Source organism: Delphinapterus leucas, chromosome 2 (genome assembly GCF_059928025.1).
Source record: "Delphinapterus leucas isolate spDelLeu-1000000601 "Yukka" chromosome 2, BTC_Dleu_Yukka2, whole genome shotgun sequence".
Lineage (NCBI taxonomy): Eukaryota > Metazoa > Chordata > Mammalia > Artiodactyla > Monodontidae > Delphinapterus > Delphinapterus leucas.
This window is the reverse complement of record NC_143130.1, coordinates 133,826,363-133,842,081: the sequence shown is the minus strand read 5'-3', so window position 1 is coordinate 133,842,081 and position 15,719 is coordinate 133,826,363. Positions and strand designations below refer to the sequence as shown.

Here is a 15,719-nt window from a genome sequence, read left to right as displayed (position 1 = left end):
TTATTGGATAGCAAAATGGCTAAGACCCCAGTCTCTTTCTTTGGAGAGTATATATCCAAAATGGGGCGATAAAACACATTCACAGACTTTTTTCTTTTTTGGCCGCGCTGTGCAGGTTGTAAGAATCTTAGTTCCCCAACCAGGGGTTGAACCTGGGCCCTTGGCAGTGAAAGTGAGGAGTCCCAACCACGGGACCGCCAGGGAATTCCCATAGACCATTTTAATAACTAGCAGAACTTGGTCATTATAATAAGAGATACAAATAAAATGCTGTAGAGGTTTAAAAGAAAGAAATCTTACATGATCATCAAGGTGGAAGGTCATATTATGGTATTGGGAAAGACTTCACAAAAAATAGCATTTTGAGATTGTCTTCAAAAGTTAAGATTTCAGGAGGCAGACATAGATGAAGAAAACACTAAAATATAAATGGACTAAGTGTTCCAGTTAAGAAAAAGATTGTCAGGCTGGGAACAATAACCAAACCTAATTGTAAGCTATTTAGAAATGCATCTTAAGATAAAGGCTTTAGAAATCCTTAAAGCAAATGAAGGAAAAAAAATATATATCATGCAAATAATAACCAAAAGAAAGCTGGTATGACTATATTACTGTATCAATGTAGATTTTAAAACAAAAAACCTTTGTCATCCTTTCTGTCATAACCAATCCATCATTAAGTCCTTCAAGCTCTGCTATCAAAACTTTTCACATCTGACCACTTCCTGTACCTTCACTTTTACCCCCCTGCCCTTGTCTAAACTGTCCTCACTTCTCCTCTGGGAAACCACAAGCCTATTTGGCCTTTCTCCTTTCACTCTTGTCTCACTGAAGCCTTCTCCACATGTAAGTCAGATCACATTGCTGCTCTCTCAGAAAGGCTTCCCATTACAGTTATACTAACATGGGAACTCCTCTTTGGACATTTAATTCCTCTAATCTCATTTTCTGTTCTTCCACCTTGCTCAGCTTGTTCCTGACACATGCTAGTCATCTTTCTCTTACTTGGACATTCTAGGTGTGTATTTCCGTAAGGCCTTTGCAGGTATTTTCTCCTCTGCTTAGAACTCATCTCTTCCACATATTTGTATATTTGTATGCATCACTCCATTACTTCGGTTCTTTGTGCAAATGTCATCTCCTCAGAGAAGTCTTCTTTGATGACTTACCTAAAATGTTCGGTCATGTACTATCCCTTTAATAGTGCTTTTTTCTTTATAGCCCTTAACATTGCATACTAATTAGTTTGCTTTTTTTAATGGTCCGTCTCTACTTTTAGAATGTAAGTTCTAAAGATAAACATTTTAATTTGGAACTTAACTGTACTCCTAGTGACGAGAACAGTGACTAACATATGGTAGGTGTTCAAATGTGTGTTGAGCGGATGAATGGATAAATCTGTCGTCATAATACCAACCATCCCCTATGCTCTGACTTCTAAAAATTAAAAAAAAAAAACTACATACACTAAAATTCACTGTTTTTGGTTATGACCGTACTCTTTTAATTCGAATTCTCTATTCCTCATATCTTTTTTGAGGATCGGTTCTCTTTTAGTAGCTTTTTTCTATAAAACAAATGTAGCTTTCCCACTTGTCACTCTGCTTCCTCAAACTCTGTTAAAATTAACTTGAACAGCAAAAACAAAAAAGCCTCATCTAAAAAAACCCAAAAAAACCCTAACTTAACAAAATCCAAAACAAAATACTAACTGTTCTTCTTCCAGACTTAGTTTTGGTAAGTTATGTCGGTGGCTACCCACTTGCCCCATCTAAAAACCTCTTCATCCTCTTTATCACTTGCCTTCCCCCATCTATCCCATGTTGCATATTACACGCTCAGTCTTCTCCCTGGTTTTACTTACTGTATTTGGGGAAAGTCGCTTGAATCTCTTCTGTCCTTTTCTGCTTTACTACAGGTCCCAGTCATCCCTGACCTGTACTGATGGGATACTCTATTAACTGGCTTCCTTGCCTTTGTGCTCTCATGTCTTCCATCGTATCTCCATGTTGCTGCCAGGATTGGCCTTATGTTTTTCACATAGAGTCCTGATTGTAAGCTATCAAGGGCTGTTGTGGCTTCTCTGACATCATCAGGGACTCAGGTTCATTCTTTCTGTTGCACCATCCTTAGCAAAGGTTTCTTCTTTAAAGATGCCTTATGGTCCATGATGACAGCTGGTGCCTACCTATCTTGTCAGGTTTTTTTTTGTCAGGAAGAAGTGGGAAGAGCAAGAGTATCTATCACTCAACCCCCTTTTAAGATCCTTCTAGGCATCCCAAACCAGTGACTTCTCCTAACATCATTTAGCCAGCCTTAGCTGTTGGGGGAGTCTGGAAAAGTCTTTTAATGGGGCACTTGTTTTTAGTGAAATTCTGTTAGTGACGCAAAAGGGTAGGATGGATTTGGGGTTAGGAGCCAGCAGTATCTGCCATACCTGTGCTCCAGCTACTGAGATGCTTTCGTGGTCCCAACTTAGCACCACTTCTGTGCTTCCTGGCTTTTGCTCATGATTTTCTTGTCCTGCCTTAATTGTTTCCTTCCTTTCCTACCTCGTTACCTTCTACTTCCTTCATCAGATTGAATTAAATCTTAGGTATAATTAAATATAACTCTTAGGTGTAGGAACAGTTCCTTTCTCTGGGTTACCTCAAGCACTTGAATAAGTGAGCAATTATAGCATACAAATCAGAAAGAAAAGTAAAAAAGAAATTTGATCTGGAGACAAACTGTAATGTTTAATTTTCCTTTCTGTTTCCCTAACCAAGAAACTTGACCTTTTGATATGTACTCTAAACGTTAAATATAATCTTTTAAAGGTTAATTGCGTCACAGAAGAAACATCGAGATACTGTGGAAGCGAAAAGAATTTGATGAAAGCATATTTATTCAGGTAAACTATTTTTAGTTTTTTTGGCTCAGATGGACAAACATAAAGCTATACTTCTAGAATATTCAAGTATACAAAATATCACTAGGCCAGAATAAAGGTGTATGTAGTAGGGGTCATATGAAGCTTAGCAAGAAGTCTAACTAATAGATTTGTTACCTCCACTTTGCTTCCTAATCAGTAAATTGAGGAGATTAATACCTACCTCACAGGATTGTTTTGGATATTATATGAGAATCTTACGTAAGCTCTGACGGCAAAGGCCTGGTAAGTAAGCACTTAGCAGATTTAGTGTTCTAAGTAGGTATGTCAGGTCCATATTCGGGTGGGAAATAAATGTACTTTATTTTTGAGGGATCTGCAGATGTCCAGGTTATGGATTCCTCCATTACTTGGGTCTGCTAATCTGAGTTTTCTCAAAATCCTTTCCTCACACTCTTGGGATTTGGCCTAGGAAGTGGGGAGAGATCCTGTCTCCTCAGGGACCTACTGCTGAGGACCCTTCTTTCTGTCTCCTGCTTGTCTCCTTCCCAGCCCATCTGGGGAATCTGTGTGTGCTGGGAGGAAGCCTGGTTGGGACTCCTGTTGCTTCCCAGTCTTTTTGCCAGGCCCAGGGCCTAAGCTTTTCAAAGTCAGTGTATCTATGCCTGTGTGTTCAGTAAATATTGGAGTGTGTATCATGGCCAGCACTCTGGTAGGAATATCGGCTAGTGGATAAGACACAGGCTCCGAGAACTGCCAGAGCTTCCAGCCTAGTGTGTTAGAGACAAGTGAATTGAATGCTAAGGAAATATTTCTGTAATGCTTTTTAAAACTTTTTCAGGGGTCACATATTACTCAGAGAATTCCCAACCGATACCTTGTTCGATGTGGATGCCATCGTTGCTCATGTTCTCTTGTAAGTACAGGGGATACCCATTTACTTACTCACTTGTTATTTATCTGTTGATTTCATTTTAGACAACCACAGTCCATTACAATATTTTAGGGTCTTAGCATTATACTTGTAAGCATCAGTTTCACACATATTGCTGGTCTATCTTCCCACACAGAGGATCTAAAATGTCTTGAATGGCAGAGGATACAGAAACATGGAGATATTCTGTATAAAAGTAGGAGGTGGCACAACACGGCCACCTGGCTCATACTATCGCTCTTGCCTTTGATTCTGTCTGTGGAGTGAGGATGTTACCAGGACAGAAGCTCATCTTTGCTATTCTCACTAGGGTTTTTGAAGTGTCTAGCCTCCTTTTCACCCCAGCCTGATTTTTTTTTTTTTTTTTCCGGAGTCTGTAGCTCCGTTCCTGCTCAGTACGTGCAGAAACATTTCAGGTGTTCCCAGCACGTGCTGAATGTTTATTGAGAGAGAATGAATCTAATTTAACTTGCCTGGCATGGAATCTTTAGGCCTGGGATTCAGCCCTACCTGGGGTCCACTCCTGCAGTCTCTCCTCAAATGAAGTAGTAGTATCTTTGGTAACAGAGCTAGAAGCTACGACTTTTTCAGGACACGAGTTTACAGGGACTTTTCCAATTTAATGTTTGCTGAGACCTTTGCTGACCTTGACTATCTCTGTTTTCTGTGTGGCTCCCATCTTCCTCCTCTTCTTCTACCTGATTCTCGCAAAAATGGTGTGAAAGTTAAGTTACAGGAAACTCTAAACTTGATAGGTGACAAGTTGTGGTTATCACATGTTCCAGTACTAATAATATATTAATAACAGTCTTTAGAAATCCCGGCCAACCATGGACCCTGAGCAGCCAGTTGTAAGGCATGAAATCGGCCTTTTGAAGAAGGAATTCCAAAGACCTGTTGGGCTGCCTTGGAAGCCCTTTCCTGGGATAGAGAAGGGGTGGCTATCTTGAGAGTGGGGGTCATGAAAAGCTTAGAAAAAAGTCCAAGTCCTAGATATATTTGTTCTCAGGAAGCTTACTTGTTTATGCTTTTTACAATGGATACCCAATGACTGTCTTTGACCCAGAAACAAGGGTGAAGAATCAGAGAAAGAAGATTCTTTAAGGGATGGGGGAGGGGAGACTAAGGTTGTCTTTGACAAGTCTGACAGCAAATCCTGGAGCGGCAGGTCCACGCTGGGCAACCTGATGACAAGGTGGTTTCGAAACAACTGGGCCTTAGATGTGGAGAGGATGCTGTTACCTGAACTGGGTATCCTGTGGGGCTTGTGTCATTCAGTCCTGCCATGGTGTCCTGTTCCTTGTGCTGTACTAATGCTGATTTATAGAACACTAATTCCACAAATAGAGTATTCCCCACGTTCCTGCTATGTGCCAGACACTTGTAAGGCACTGGAGATGCAAGACAGCGTAAGATGTGGCTCTGTTCTCTAAGAATTTAATGTTTTGTTGCAGAGACAGATATGTAAACAGAAAATATGTAGGAAGTAAAATAGTAGAAGTACGTCTGCATATGTCCACAGGGTAGTGAATAGTTCCTTGTGTCTAGAATGAGGGTGGATGTTTGTTAAGAAGCCTTCCTGAAGGAGGTGGCACTTGGGATGAGTCTTAAAGGATAAGCGGGGGTTTGCCCGGTGAAGAAATGGAAGGTGGAAGAAGCAGGGGAAACTGTGAGCCCAGGCAGGGAGGTTAGGACAGTTTGGAGAGGGTAGTTTTTACTGGAGTCTGAAATGCGAAGCAGGAGGTGAGAGCAGAGAAGTTGGCATGGGATCAGAGGAAGGGATCTTTGTTTACCATGTGAAGAAGTTTAGGCTTTGGGGTAGCCCCTGAAGGGTGAGGAGGCCAGCTCTGGGCCAGAATCCTTGTGTGATCTTTCAGACCCAACCACAGGCAATTACAAGCTTTGCCCGGCAGGCCTCATAGGGGGAAGGTGCTCTCCCACACCAGACTGGTGCACAGCCAGAGCATTGCAGTTTTCTAGAGAAAATTGAGGTCCAGGACTCAGACCCCTCCCCTTCCCAATCCTTCGGACCCCTCCCTCTCCCATCCTTCTGGCCAGACTGGCCTTTAGCCCCAGGTGTCTCCATTTGGGGCCTCATTATCAGGGACGTGGCCTGAGGCACCTTCCAGGTGCTTTGCCAAAACTTCCTTATCACAGGTCTTTGGCTAAATGCTTTCTCTGCTTTAGCTCTGTACTTTTCTTCTCCTCGCCCTTCACCTGCTCTGTCCCCCCCACCATTCCACCGGTCCATAAAGAGGCAGGAGCCTTCTCTTCGCAGCTCCTTGGAATGAGATGATTCCCACGCCCACTGGCCCTGGCCTGGAGCTGTTCAGTGGCGGGGGATGGGAATGGAACATTGTGGGGCCTGTGCCTCTCTTTTTGCCTCTTGCTTGCACTGTCGCAGTTAGTGAATAAAGGCTTGGTTGTTACTTTTAGTTTGGCTCTCTGTCCTAAGTGACCACTTCAACACCTGATTGCTCAACTGCAGGGTTGTAGGCAGATAAGTGATGTGATCAGATTAGCACCTGAGGGCTCTTTTTGGTGGGTGAGAGACAAATTTGTGGGATCCAAGCACATGTAGACACCATTGTGTGGCCGTTGTGCAATCTAGGGAAGTAAAGATAGCAAAGAGGGGGTTTTCTTTTTAATGCTTAGGAGGTGAAATTAACCGGGCTTGGTAATGATTAATTTGATTAATCCCTGATCTCTTCTTTTCCTTCCTTCCCATCTCACTCTACCCCAAATCTGATCTGATCACCATCTGAAGTAGGCAAGGATGAAGAGCAAATTTACAGGAGAAAATGAGTCTACTTTAACAAGTCGGATGCCCATCTTACCTGAGTCTTGAGTAGGCATCTGTAGGAATTTGCGCCCCTGGGGAGTGTTGTCAACATGTAGGTCATCTAAGGAGCATCCTAGGATAACACCAACATATAAAGGAAGAAGAAACTGAGCAGGAAAACACAAATGTCAAGGAGGTAGAATTCCAAAGAGGCAATGCCCTCATTTTTGTTTCAAATGTAAGAAAACTGACTTGTGGAATACAGTATTTTACAAAAATTTTCAGTAATGATATTTAGAATCTTGAAGAACTCTGCTAAATAGTATGCCATATCATAGCTGTACCTTGCAAATTGCCACGAGGAAAAAAATGCCTCTCAAGCCGTCACCCTACTTCTTTGTGCTAAAAGCATCAGTTTGAAATACCCAGTTCCTGGCAAGCAGTTCCTCCCTTGTACTCTTTTCAGTTGTATACTATTCCTAGAAATGGAACTGAACTGTTGCTTGATATCTTTTGCCCACTTTTCTATCACTTTTTTTTTAAAGGGTGATTTTGTCCTAGAGCTGGTTATTTCTTTTATTTATTTATGGCTATGTTGGGTCTTCGTTGCTGTGTGCGGGCTTTCTCTAGTTGTGGGGAGCGGGGGCTTCTCGTTGCGGTGGCTTCTCTTGTTGCAGAGCACGGACTCTAGGCACGCGGGCTTCAGTAGTTGTGGCACTTGGGCTTCAGTAGTTGTGGCTCACAGGCTCTAGAGCACAGGCTCAGTAGTTGTGGCGCATGGGCTTAGTTGCTCCGCAGCACGTGGGATCTTCCTGGACCAGGGCTCAAACCCATGTCCCCTGCATTGGCAGGCAGATTCTTAACCACTGAGCCACGAGGGAAGTCCTCTATCATGTTTTGAACTTTTATTCTTATTAATTTCTAGGTGCTCTCCTTATATAAAGGAGAAACAAATTGTACATTTTCCTGTTTGTCGTTTATCTTTGGAATTTCCCTATTTTGTTCTTTTAAATATCATCAGGTCAAATTTATCTTTTCTCTTTTGACTTCTGGATTTTAAGTTGTACCAAGGTCTCCCTTATACTCTTGTTACAAAGGAATTCACTTAAAGAAATTAAGACTGTTTTACAGAGCAGTTTTAGGATTACATAAAATTGAACAGATAGTACAGAGAATTCCTCCTTTCTCCTCTGTACTGTTTCCTCTGTTAACATTTTGCATTGGTGTGGTACATTTGTTACAATTGATGAATCAATACTCACACATTATTATTAACCGAAGTGCATAGTTTATGTTAGGGTTCACTCTGTGTTGTACAGTTCTGTGAGTTTTGACAAATGTATAATGACATGTATCCACCATTATAGTATCAAACAGAATAGTTTCACTGCCCTGAAAATACCCTGTGCTCCACCTATTCATCCTTCCCTTCCACTCCCCAACCACTGATCTTTTCACTGTCTCTATAGTTTTGCCTTTTTTGAGTGTCATATAGTTGGAATTGTAACCCAGAAAAAGAGCTCGTGTGTCAGTTTCACAGAAAGCCAAACTCTGACAGCAGGTGTTTGCAGCAAAGTAAGGGCAGCAAAGTAAGGGTTTACTGCAGGGTGCCAAGCAAGAGAGTGGGTGACTCAGATCCACTCCAACTTGGTCTTTGAGTTAGGGGGTTTTTAAAGGGAAAGAACAAAGGAGCTGGGATTAATCATTGTCTAGTGACATTTCTGTGACATTTCCTAATTGTAGTTTCAGGAGTCAGGATACCTATGGTTTACTAGCATTTGGTCTGGTGGTCCATGACCCTGGGGGGGTGTGTTAGCTCATCCTGCCCTGGAGAGGCAACTTGTGTCTGTACATTAACAATAAGTTATCAGCCACAGCAATTTTAGTACATTAATGCACTAAATGTTGTCGACAATAGCAGTTTTAGTCATCTGACTCTGGTTGATTACTGTTCAGTTAGCACAGGATTGAGGTCAGAGGGGACAAGAAAGGGAATAAAGTTTTGGAGAGAGAGCTTAATCATCACCTTGGCAGGGGGACTTGGTTTTAGTGGGGTCTCGTTTTCAGAATCATATAGCATGTAGCCTTTTCAGATTGGCTGCTGCCTCTAATTAGCAATATGTTTTTAAGGTTCCTCCATGTCTTTTCATGGTTTGATAGCTCATTTCTTTTTATTGCTGAATAATATTCCATTGTATGGATGTATCACTGTTTATCTATTCACCTATTGAAGGACATCTTGGTTGCTTCCAAGTTTTGGCAATTATGATTAAAGTTACTATAAGGTTCATGCGTAGGTTTTTTTGTATTGATGTAGTTTTTCAACTCATATGGGCAAATACTTAGGGGTGTGATTTCTGGATCATATGGTAAGACTATGTTTAGCTTTGTAAAAAACTGCTAAACTGTCTTCCAAAGTGGCTGTATCATTTTGCATTACCACCTACATTGAATGAGTTCCTGTTGCTCTACATTCTTGCCAACATTTGTTATTGTTAATTTTTTTTTTTAACTGTAGCTATTCTAATAGGTGTGTAGTGGTATCTTATTGTCTTAATTTACAGCTTCCTAAGGACAAAGGATATTGAGCATCTTTTAGTATGCTTATTTGCTGTTTCTATATTTTCTTTGGTGGGGTACCCGCTCAGATCTTTTGCCCATATTTTAAATGTTTTTTTTTTTTTTTGTCTCGTTGAGTTTAAGAGTTCTTCTATATATTTTGGATACAAGTCCTTTATCAGCTATATGTTTTGCAAATATTTTCTCCCAGTCTGTGGCTTGTTTCTTCATTCTCTTAACGGTGTCTTTTGCAGAGCAGAAGTTTTTAATAATAATAAAATCCAACTTTACAATTTTTTTTCTTTCATGGATCATGCTTTTGGTGTTGTGTCTAAAAATTCATTGCCAAATCCAAGGTCACCAAGATTTTCTTCTGTGTTTTACATTTAGGTCTATAATCCATTTTGAGTTAATTTTTATGAAAGGTGTAAAGTCAGTGTCTCGATTCACTTATTTGCATGTGAATGTCCAGTTGTTTTAGCCCCTTTTTTGAAAAGAGGAGCCTTTCTCCATTAAACTGCTTTTGCTCTTTTGTCAAAGATCAGACTCTATTTATGTAGGTGTATTTCTTCTCAATGTTTTAACTGTTCAATTTAACATTTAAATCTTTGCTTTGTATGGAATTTAACTAGGTAAACAGTATGAGCAATATATTAGTCAGGTGGCTAAATAATTGTTCCAACACAACTGAAATTAATCTCAGTTTTCAAGGTGTGATTTTTTTATACTAAACGCTCATATATATTGGGGTCTACTTTGGACTTTCTGTTTCATTAATCTGTCTATTTTTTTTTTTTTTTTACTAGTACTGTTGCTTTAATTACTGAGGCTTTATAATGTATTGTAATATCTGAAAGGTCCAGGCCCCTTCATGTTTCTGTTTCTAGAATTGCATTTTTGTTCTGTTTACATGTGACATTTAAAATTAGCTTGTCTGGTTTCTTCCTCTCCCTGACGAAATCCTACTGGCATTAAATTTAAAAGATATTTTAGGGACACTTGACATCTTTAGAATGAATCTTCCCATCCCAGAACCAGATGTCTTTCCATTTATTCAAGTTTTCTTTTGTGTTCTCTAGTAGTGTTTTAATGCTTTCTTCATATATGCTTGGACACTGAAATTTATTACTGGGTATTTTATATCTTTTGTTTCTATTGTAAATGGGATTTTTCTTCCATTATCTTCTAATACATACACACGGAAATTTTTATGTGATCAGTGATCCACAGTTACACTTGAACTTTGCTTCTTTGTAAACAGAAAAGATCAAGGTTTTAGACAATTTCTTAGTCTCAGAATATAGAAAAATTGCAATTGGGGAAGAATTAAGTTAGTAAAATCTAAGACTAGAATAACAAGTGTAAACTTAGGGTAACCCTATACTAAATATTTACGGAATTGTATATTTTTGAACCATCATGGCCAATTAAGTAGTGTATTTTTGGAGGACATTTAAAATATTCCTAAAACATCATTGATTAAAAATATTCTGACTAAATGGTCTACTAACATTTTTAACACATTGATTTTTCAGGATATATTAATGAAATAAACCAAGTGTTTAGAGCATAGCATTGTTCTGTGTGTGTAAGACAGGGAGTGTTAAGTCTAAAACTCTGAAGGGTCTTCGATGTTACCCTCCTTGCATAATACTTGCGGAAACACCAAGCCTCTGAATCAGAAATCAGACACAGCGGTAACAGCAATCACAGTAACATGGTAGTACTGGATTTGCCGTACCCAGTTCTCCACAGAGCTACAAGGTGAGAGCCATACGCTTAAATCTGTACTTACAGCAAGGTTTGGAGAAGGAGAACTTAAATTATGAATCTCTGAGTTTACATAGGAGCTGGCAAATCTGCTTTTTCCTTCTGGAGATAGAGTGCTTATCTTTTTCTCTGGAATTTAAACAAATTGCTTGGGGCAGGAGAAAAAGGTCTCTACCCCTAAATATAAGCATTTAGCTCCAGGGAAGATAAGGAAGGTTTTATTACCTTTGAATGGGACCAGGTGGCTCCAGAGAAAAGGAAACAAGATTAGAACGTGAAGAGATGTTTTCCATCTTTGTGTACTGCCAATTTTCATCTTCAGGAGACATGGACTGTGTAGGAACACTGAGAAATCTAGGAGGGATAGTTTTCTAACAGAGACATATATAAATATTTATTTATGGCATATATGTATTTGGTATAAATATTTCAAAGTTTCACAAGAACGTGATTATTGGTTTACGGGAAGGGAATGCGGAAGCTGGGATGGGGGGAAGGAGTTGGAGGTGGACTTTTCACTCTTTAACTTTTTGTATACTTCTTGTGTTAGGAGTCCTACAAAAGAGTTAAAATTTGCAAAATAAAGAAAATTTAAAATAAAGGTAAGATTATAGATTTATAGTCTACAAATTCTCAGCTCTGTTTTCTAAAATATACATAGTCAAAGCCGATGGGGCTTCCCTGGTGGCGCAGTGGTTGAGAGTCCGCCTGCCGATGCAGGGGACACGGGTTCGTGCCGCGGAACGGCTGGGCCTGTGAGCCATGGCCGCTGAGCCTGCGCGTCCTGAGCCTGTGCTCCGCAACGGGAGAGGCCACAACAGTGAGAGGCCCGCGTACCGCAAAAAACCCCCCCAAAAAACCCAACAAAAAAACCGATGGAATTGTGTGGTTTGGTAACTGTGAGGAAAATTTCACTTCCCAGCTTCTAGATTGGGTTAAGAAGGGTAATATTTAGAAAAAGAAAGTAAAGTAACAATCTTTATTTGTTGATTGAGAATACCATATGTAACCAGTCTGAGGCAAGTCAGATAGAGGTATAGAAGATTGAGGCACTATAATCTCAAATGTGCTTTGGAATGATATATGAAGAAGTCAGGGTTTATGGAGGATTTATCCGTTGTGTGATCATAGCAGTTTATCTTTTCTGATTGCTGGTTTTCATCATCTCTTAAATGTTAAAAATTGCACTGTCATTAGAGTTTTTTGAAGATCAAATAAAGTAATACATCTGAAAATATGCTTTGTGTTTTACCCAGTGCTCTACAAATGTTAGTCGCTTTTTTCTATATAAATGCAGGAAATCTCATTTTGCAATTAAGAAAAAAAGCAATCCAAATTCAAATATCTACCTGCTGTTCTGTTGCACACACAGTACTAATAGAAGTGAGTTCATGCAAGTCCGTGCTGTGACAGTTGCTGGGAATATTTGCCTTGAGGCAGCAGTTGCAAAGAAAGGCCATTTCCCCCCCTAGTCATTGTTGACTCCTGGAAATCATCAAATGATATTGATACAAAAAGGAAAGACTATGCAGTACTGTAAGAAACAATGAAATCTCAATAACTCTTTATTAAGGTGTGCTAATTGATATTCTGTGACAATATTTTGTCAAGTGGAAGATTTCTTTCCTTTTAAGTTAATGTACTACAGACGATAATATGAACTACAAATATTATGGTAATTATTTTCAACTATCATAATTTCTGCTAATATTTTATTTTTAACACATTATTGCAGAGCCTGGGTTTTGAGCTTGGGTAGAACTTCTGGGGAAAGCTCCTCTTGGAGGTGTCTTCCTTTAAAACTCCTGAGCTGTGCTCAAGCTGGTCCCCTCCTAATAGGTTTTGAGCTATTGCTCCTTCCTTTATCTCTATCAGATTTGTTCCTACACAATATTATCAAGTGGGTTCCTGTTTGATAGTGACATACTGGGAAATTGTAATAAAAAATTACTTGCCTTGGATTTGAATTCCTCACAGCTCTATGTTAATTGGTAGTAATGGTTATATCCCCAGACTGTGCCGCCTTATACAAAGTCCTTCTACCAGTGCATAGCATCGTGTGTGACATGTATTAGGTGTTGAAAAATATTGGATTGATGGATGAATGAATTGGGAAGCTTCACTTTTTGGTTGTTAAAAATTGGAGTAGCAGAAATCTTCTTACATTATAAGCCCATAAGATTGTTTCTGGTGTTAAGAATTTTATAAGTGGTAAGCTAGTAGGAAAATACACAGCGTATGACAAAAAGACTTAGACTGATGTTTTTGAACTTTGTTATTACTTGTACTCTCAATTCAAATTTCAGAGATGGCTTCTGTTTGTTTTTTTAACTGTATTAATTTAGAAAATGCCTAATGAAACATTTTGGGATATTTCATTTTATACATGGATCTGCCTAGAATACTATACAGTCATCCCTCAGTATCTGAGGGGGATTGGTTTCAGCACCTCCCACCCCCCCGCCTTCCTCACCCTCCATGGATACCAGAATCCCCAGATGCTCAATCCCTCATATAAAATGGTGTAGTATTAGCATATAACCTATGCACATCCTCCCGTATACTTATTTTTTATTTTTTATTTTTTTTGCGGTACGCGGGCCTCTCACATTTGTGGCCTCTCCCGTTGCGGAGCACAGGCTCTGGACGCGCAGACTCAGCGGCAATGGCTCACGGGCCCAGCCGCTCTGCGGCATGTGGGATCTTCCTGGACCGGGGCATGAACCCGTGTCCCCTGCATTGGCAGGCGGACTCTCAACCACTGCGCCACCAGGGAAGCCCACTGTATACTTACTTTTAACATCTTTACTGGAGTATAATTGCTTTACAGTGGTGTCTTAGTTTCTGCTTTATGACAAAGTGAATCAGCTATGCATATACATATATCCCCATATCTCCTCCCTCTTGTGTCTCCCTTCCACCCTCCCTATCACCCCTCTAGGTGGTCACAAAGCACTGAGCTGATCTACCTGTGCTAGGCACCTGCTTCCCACTAGCTATCTGTTTTACGTTTGGTAGTGTATATATGTCCATGCCACTCTCTGACTTCATCCCAGCTTACCCTTCCCGCTCCCTGTGTCCTCAAGTCCATTCTCTACATCTGCGTCTTTATTCCTCTCCTGCCCCTAGGTTCTTCAGAACCTTTTTTAATTTTTTTTGATTCCATATATATGTGTTAGCATATGGTATTTTTTTTTCTCTTTCTGACTTACTTCACTCTGTATGACAGACTCTAGGTCCATCCACCTCCCTACAAATAACTCAATTTCGTTTCATTTTATGGTTGAGTAATATTCCATTGTATATATGTGCCACATCTTCTTTATCCATTCATCTGTCAGTGGACACTTAGGTTGCTTCCATGGCCTGGCTATTGTAAATAGAGCTGCAATGAACATTGTGGTACATGACTCTTTTTGAATTATGGTTTTCTCAGGGTATATGCCCAGTAGTGGGATTGCTGGGTCGTATGGTAGTTCTATTTTTCGTTTTTTAAGGAATCTCCATACTGTTCTCCATAGTGGCTGTATCAATTTACATTCCCACCAACAGTGCAAGAGGGTTCCCTTTTCTCCACACCCTCTTCAGCATTTATTGTTTGTAGATTGTTTGATGATAGCCATTCTGACTGGTGTGAGGTGATACCTCATGTAGTTTTGATTTGCATTTCTCTAATGATTAGTGATGATGAGCATCCTTTCATGTGTTTGTTGGCAATCTGTATATCTTCTTTGGAGGAATGTCTATTTAGGTCTTCTGCTCATTTTTGGATTGGGTTGATTGTTTTTCTGATATTGAGCTGCATGAGCTGCTTATAAATTTTGGAGATTAATCCTTTATCAGTTGCTTCATTTGCAAATATTTTCTCCCATTCTGAGGTTTGTCTTTTCGTCTTATTTATGGTTTCCTTTGCTGTGCAAAAGCTTTTAAGTTTCATTAGGTCTCATTTGTTTATTTTTGTTTTTATTTTCTTTTCTCTAGGAGGTGGGTCAAAAAGGATCTTGCTGTGATTTATGTCATAGAGTGTTCTGCCTATGTTTTCCTCTAAGAGTTTTATAGCATCTGGCCTTACATTTAGGTCTTTAATCCATTTTGAGTTTATTTTTGTGTATGGTGTTAGGGAATGTTCTAATTTCATTCTTTTACAAGTAGCTGTCCAGTTTTCCCAGCACCACTTATTGAAGAGGCTGTCTTTTCTCCATTGTATATTCTTGCCTCCTTTATCAAAAATAAGGTGACCATATGTGCGTGGGTTTATCTCTGGGCTTTCTATCTTGTTCCGTTGATCTGTCTTTCTGATTTTGTGCCAGTACCATATTGTCTTGATTACTGTAGCTTTGTAGTAGAGTCTGAAGTCAGGGAGTCTGATTCCTCCAGCTCTGTTTTTCTTTCTCAGGATTGCTTTGGCTATTCGCGGTCTTTTGTGTTTCCATACAAATTGTGAAATTTTTTGTTGTAGTTCTGTGAAAAATGCCATTGGTAGTTTGATAGGGATTGCACTGAATCTGTAGATTGCATTGGGTAGTATAGTCATTTTCACAATATTGATTCTTCCAATCCAAGAACATGGTATATCTCTCCATCTATTTGTATCATCTTTAATTTCTTTCATCAATGTCTTACAGTTTTCTACATACAGGTCTTTTGTCTCCTTAGGTAGGTTTATTCCTAGGTATTTTATTCTTTTTGTTGCAGTGGTAAATGGGAGTGTTTCCTTAATTTCTCTTTCAGATTTTTCATCATTAGTGTATAGGAATGCCAGAGATTTCTGTGCATTAACTTTGTATCCTGCTACTTTACCA

At 39.6% G+C, this 15,719-nt stretch overlaps 1 protein-coding gene across 1 annotated transcript in view; it reads left to right on the top strand.

Annotated features, from left to right (window-relative positions):
* The window catches only part of TXNDC16 (thioredoxin domain containing 16), a 126,805-nt gene that overhangs the window by 11,473 nt on the left and 99,613 nt on the right, over positions 1 to 15,719 (top strand). The window contains exons 4-5 of the mRNA XM_089907707.1: positions 2,820 to 2,893; positions 3,714 to 3,788. Coding sequence (XP_089763833.1) covers positions 2,820 to 2,893; positions 3,714 to 3,788 — 149 coding nt within the window. The remainder of the gene's footprint in view (positions 1 to 2,819; positions 2,894 to 3,713; positions 3,789 to 15,719) is intronic.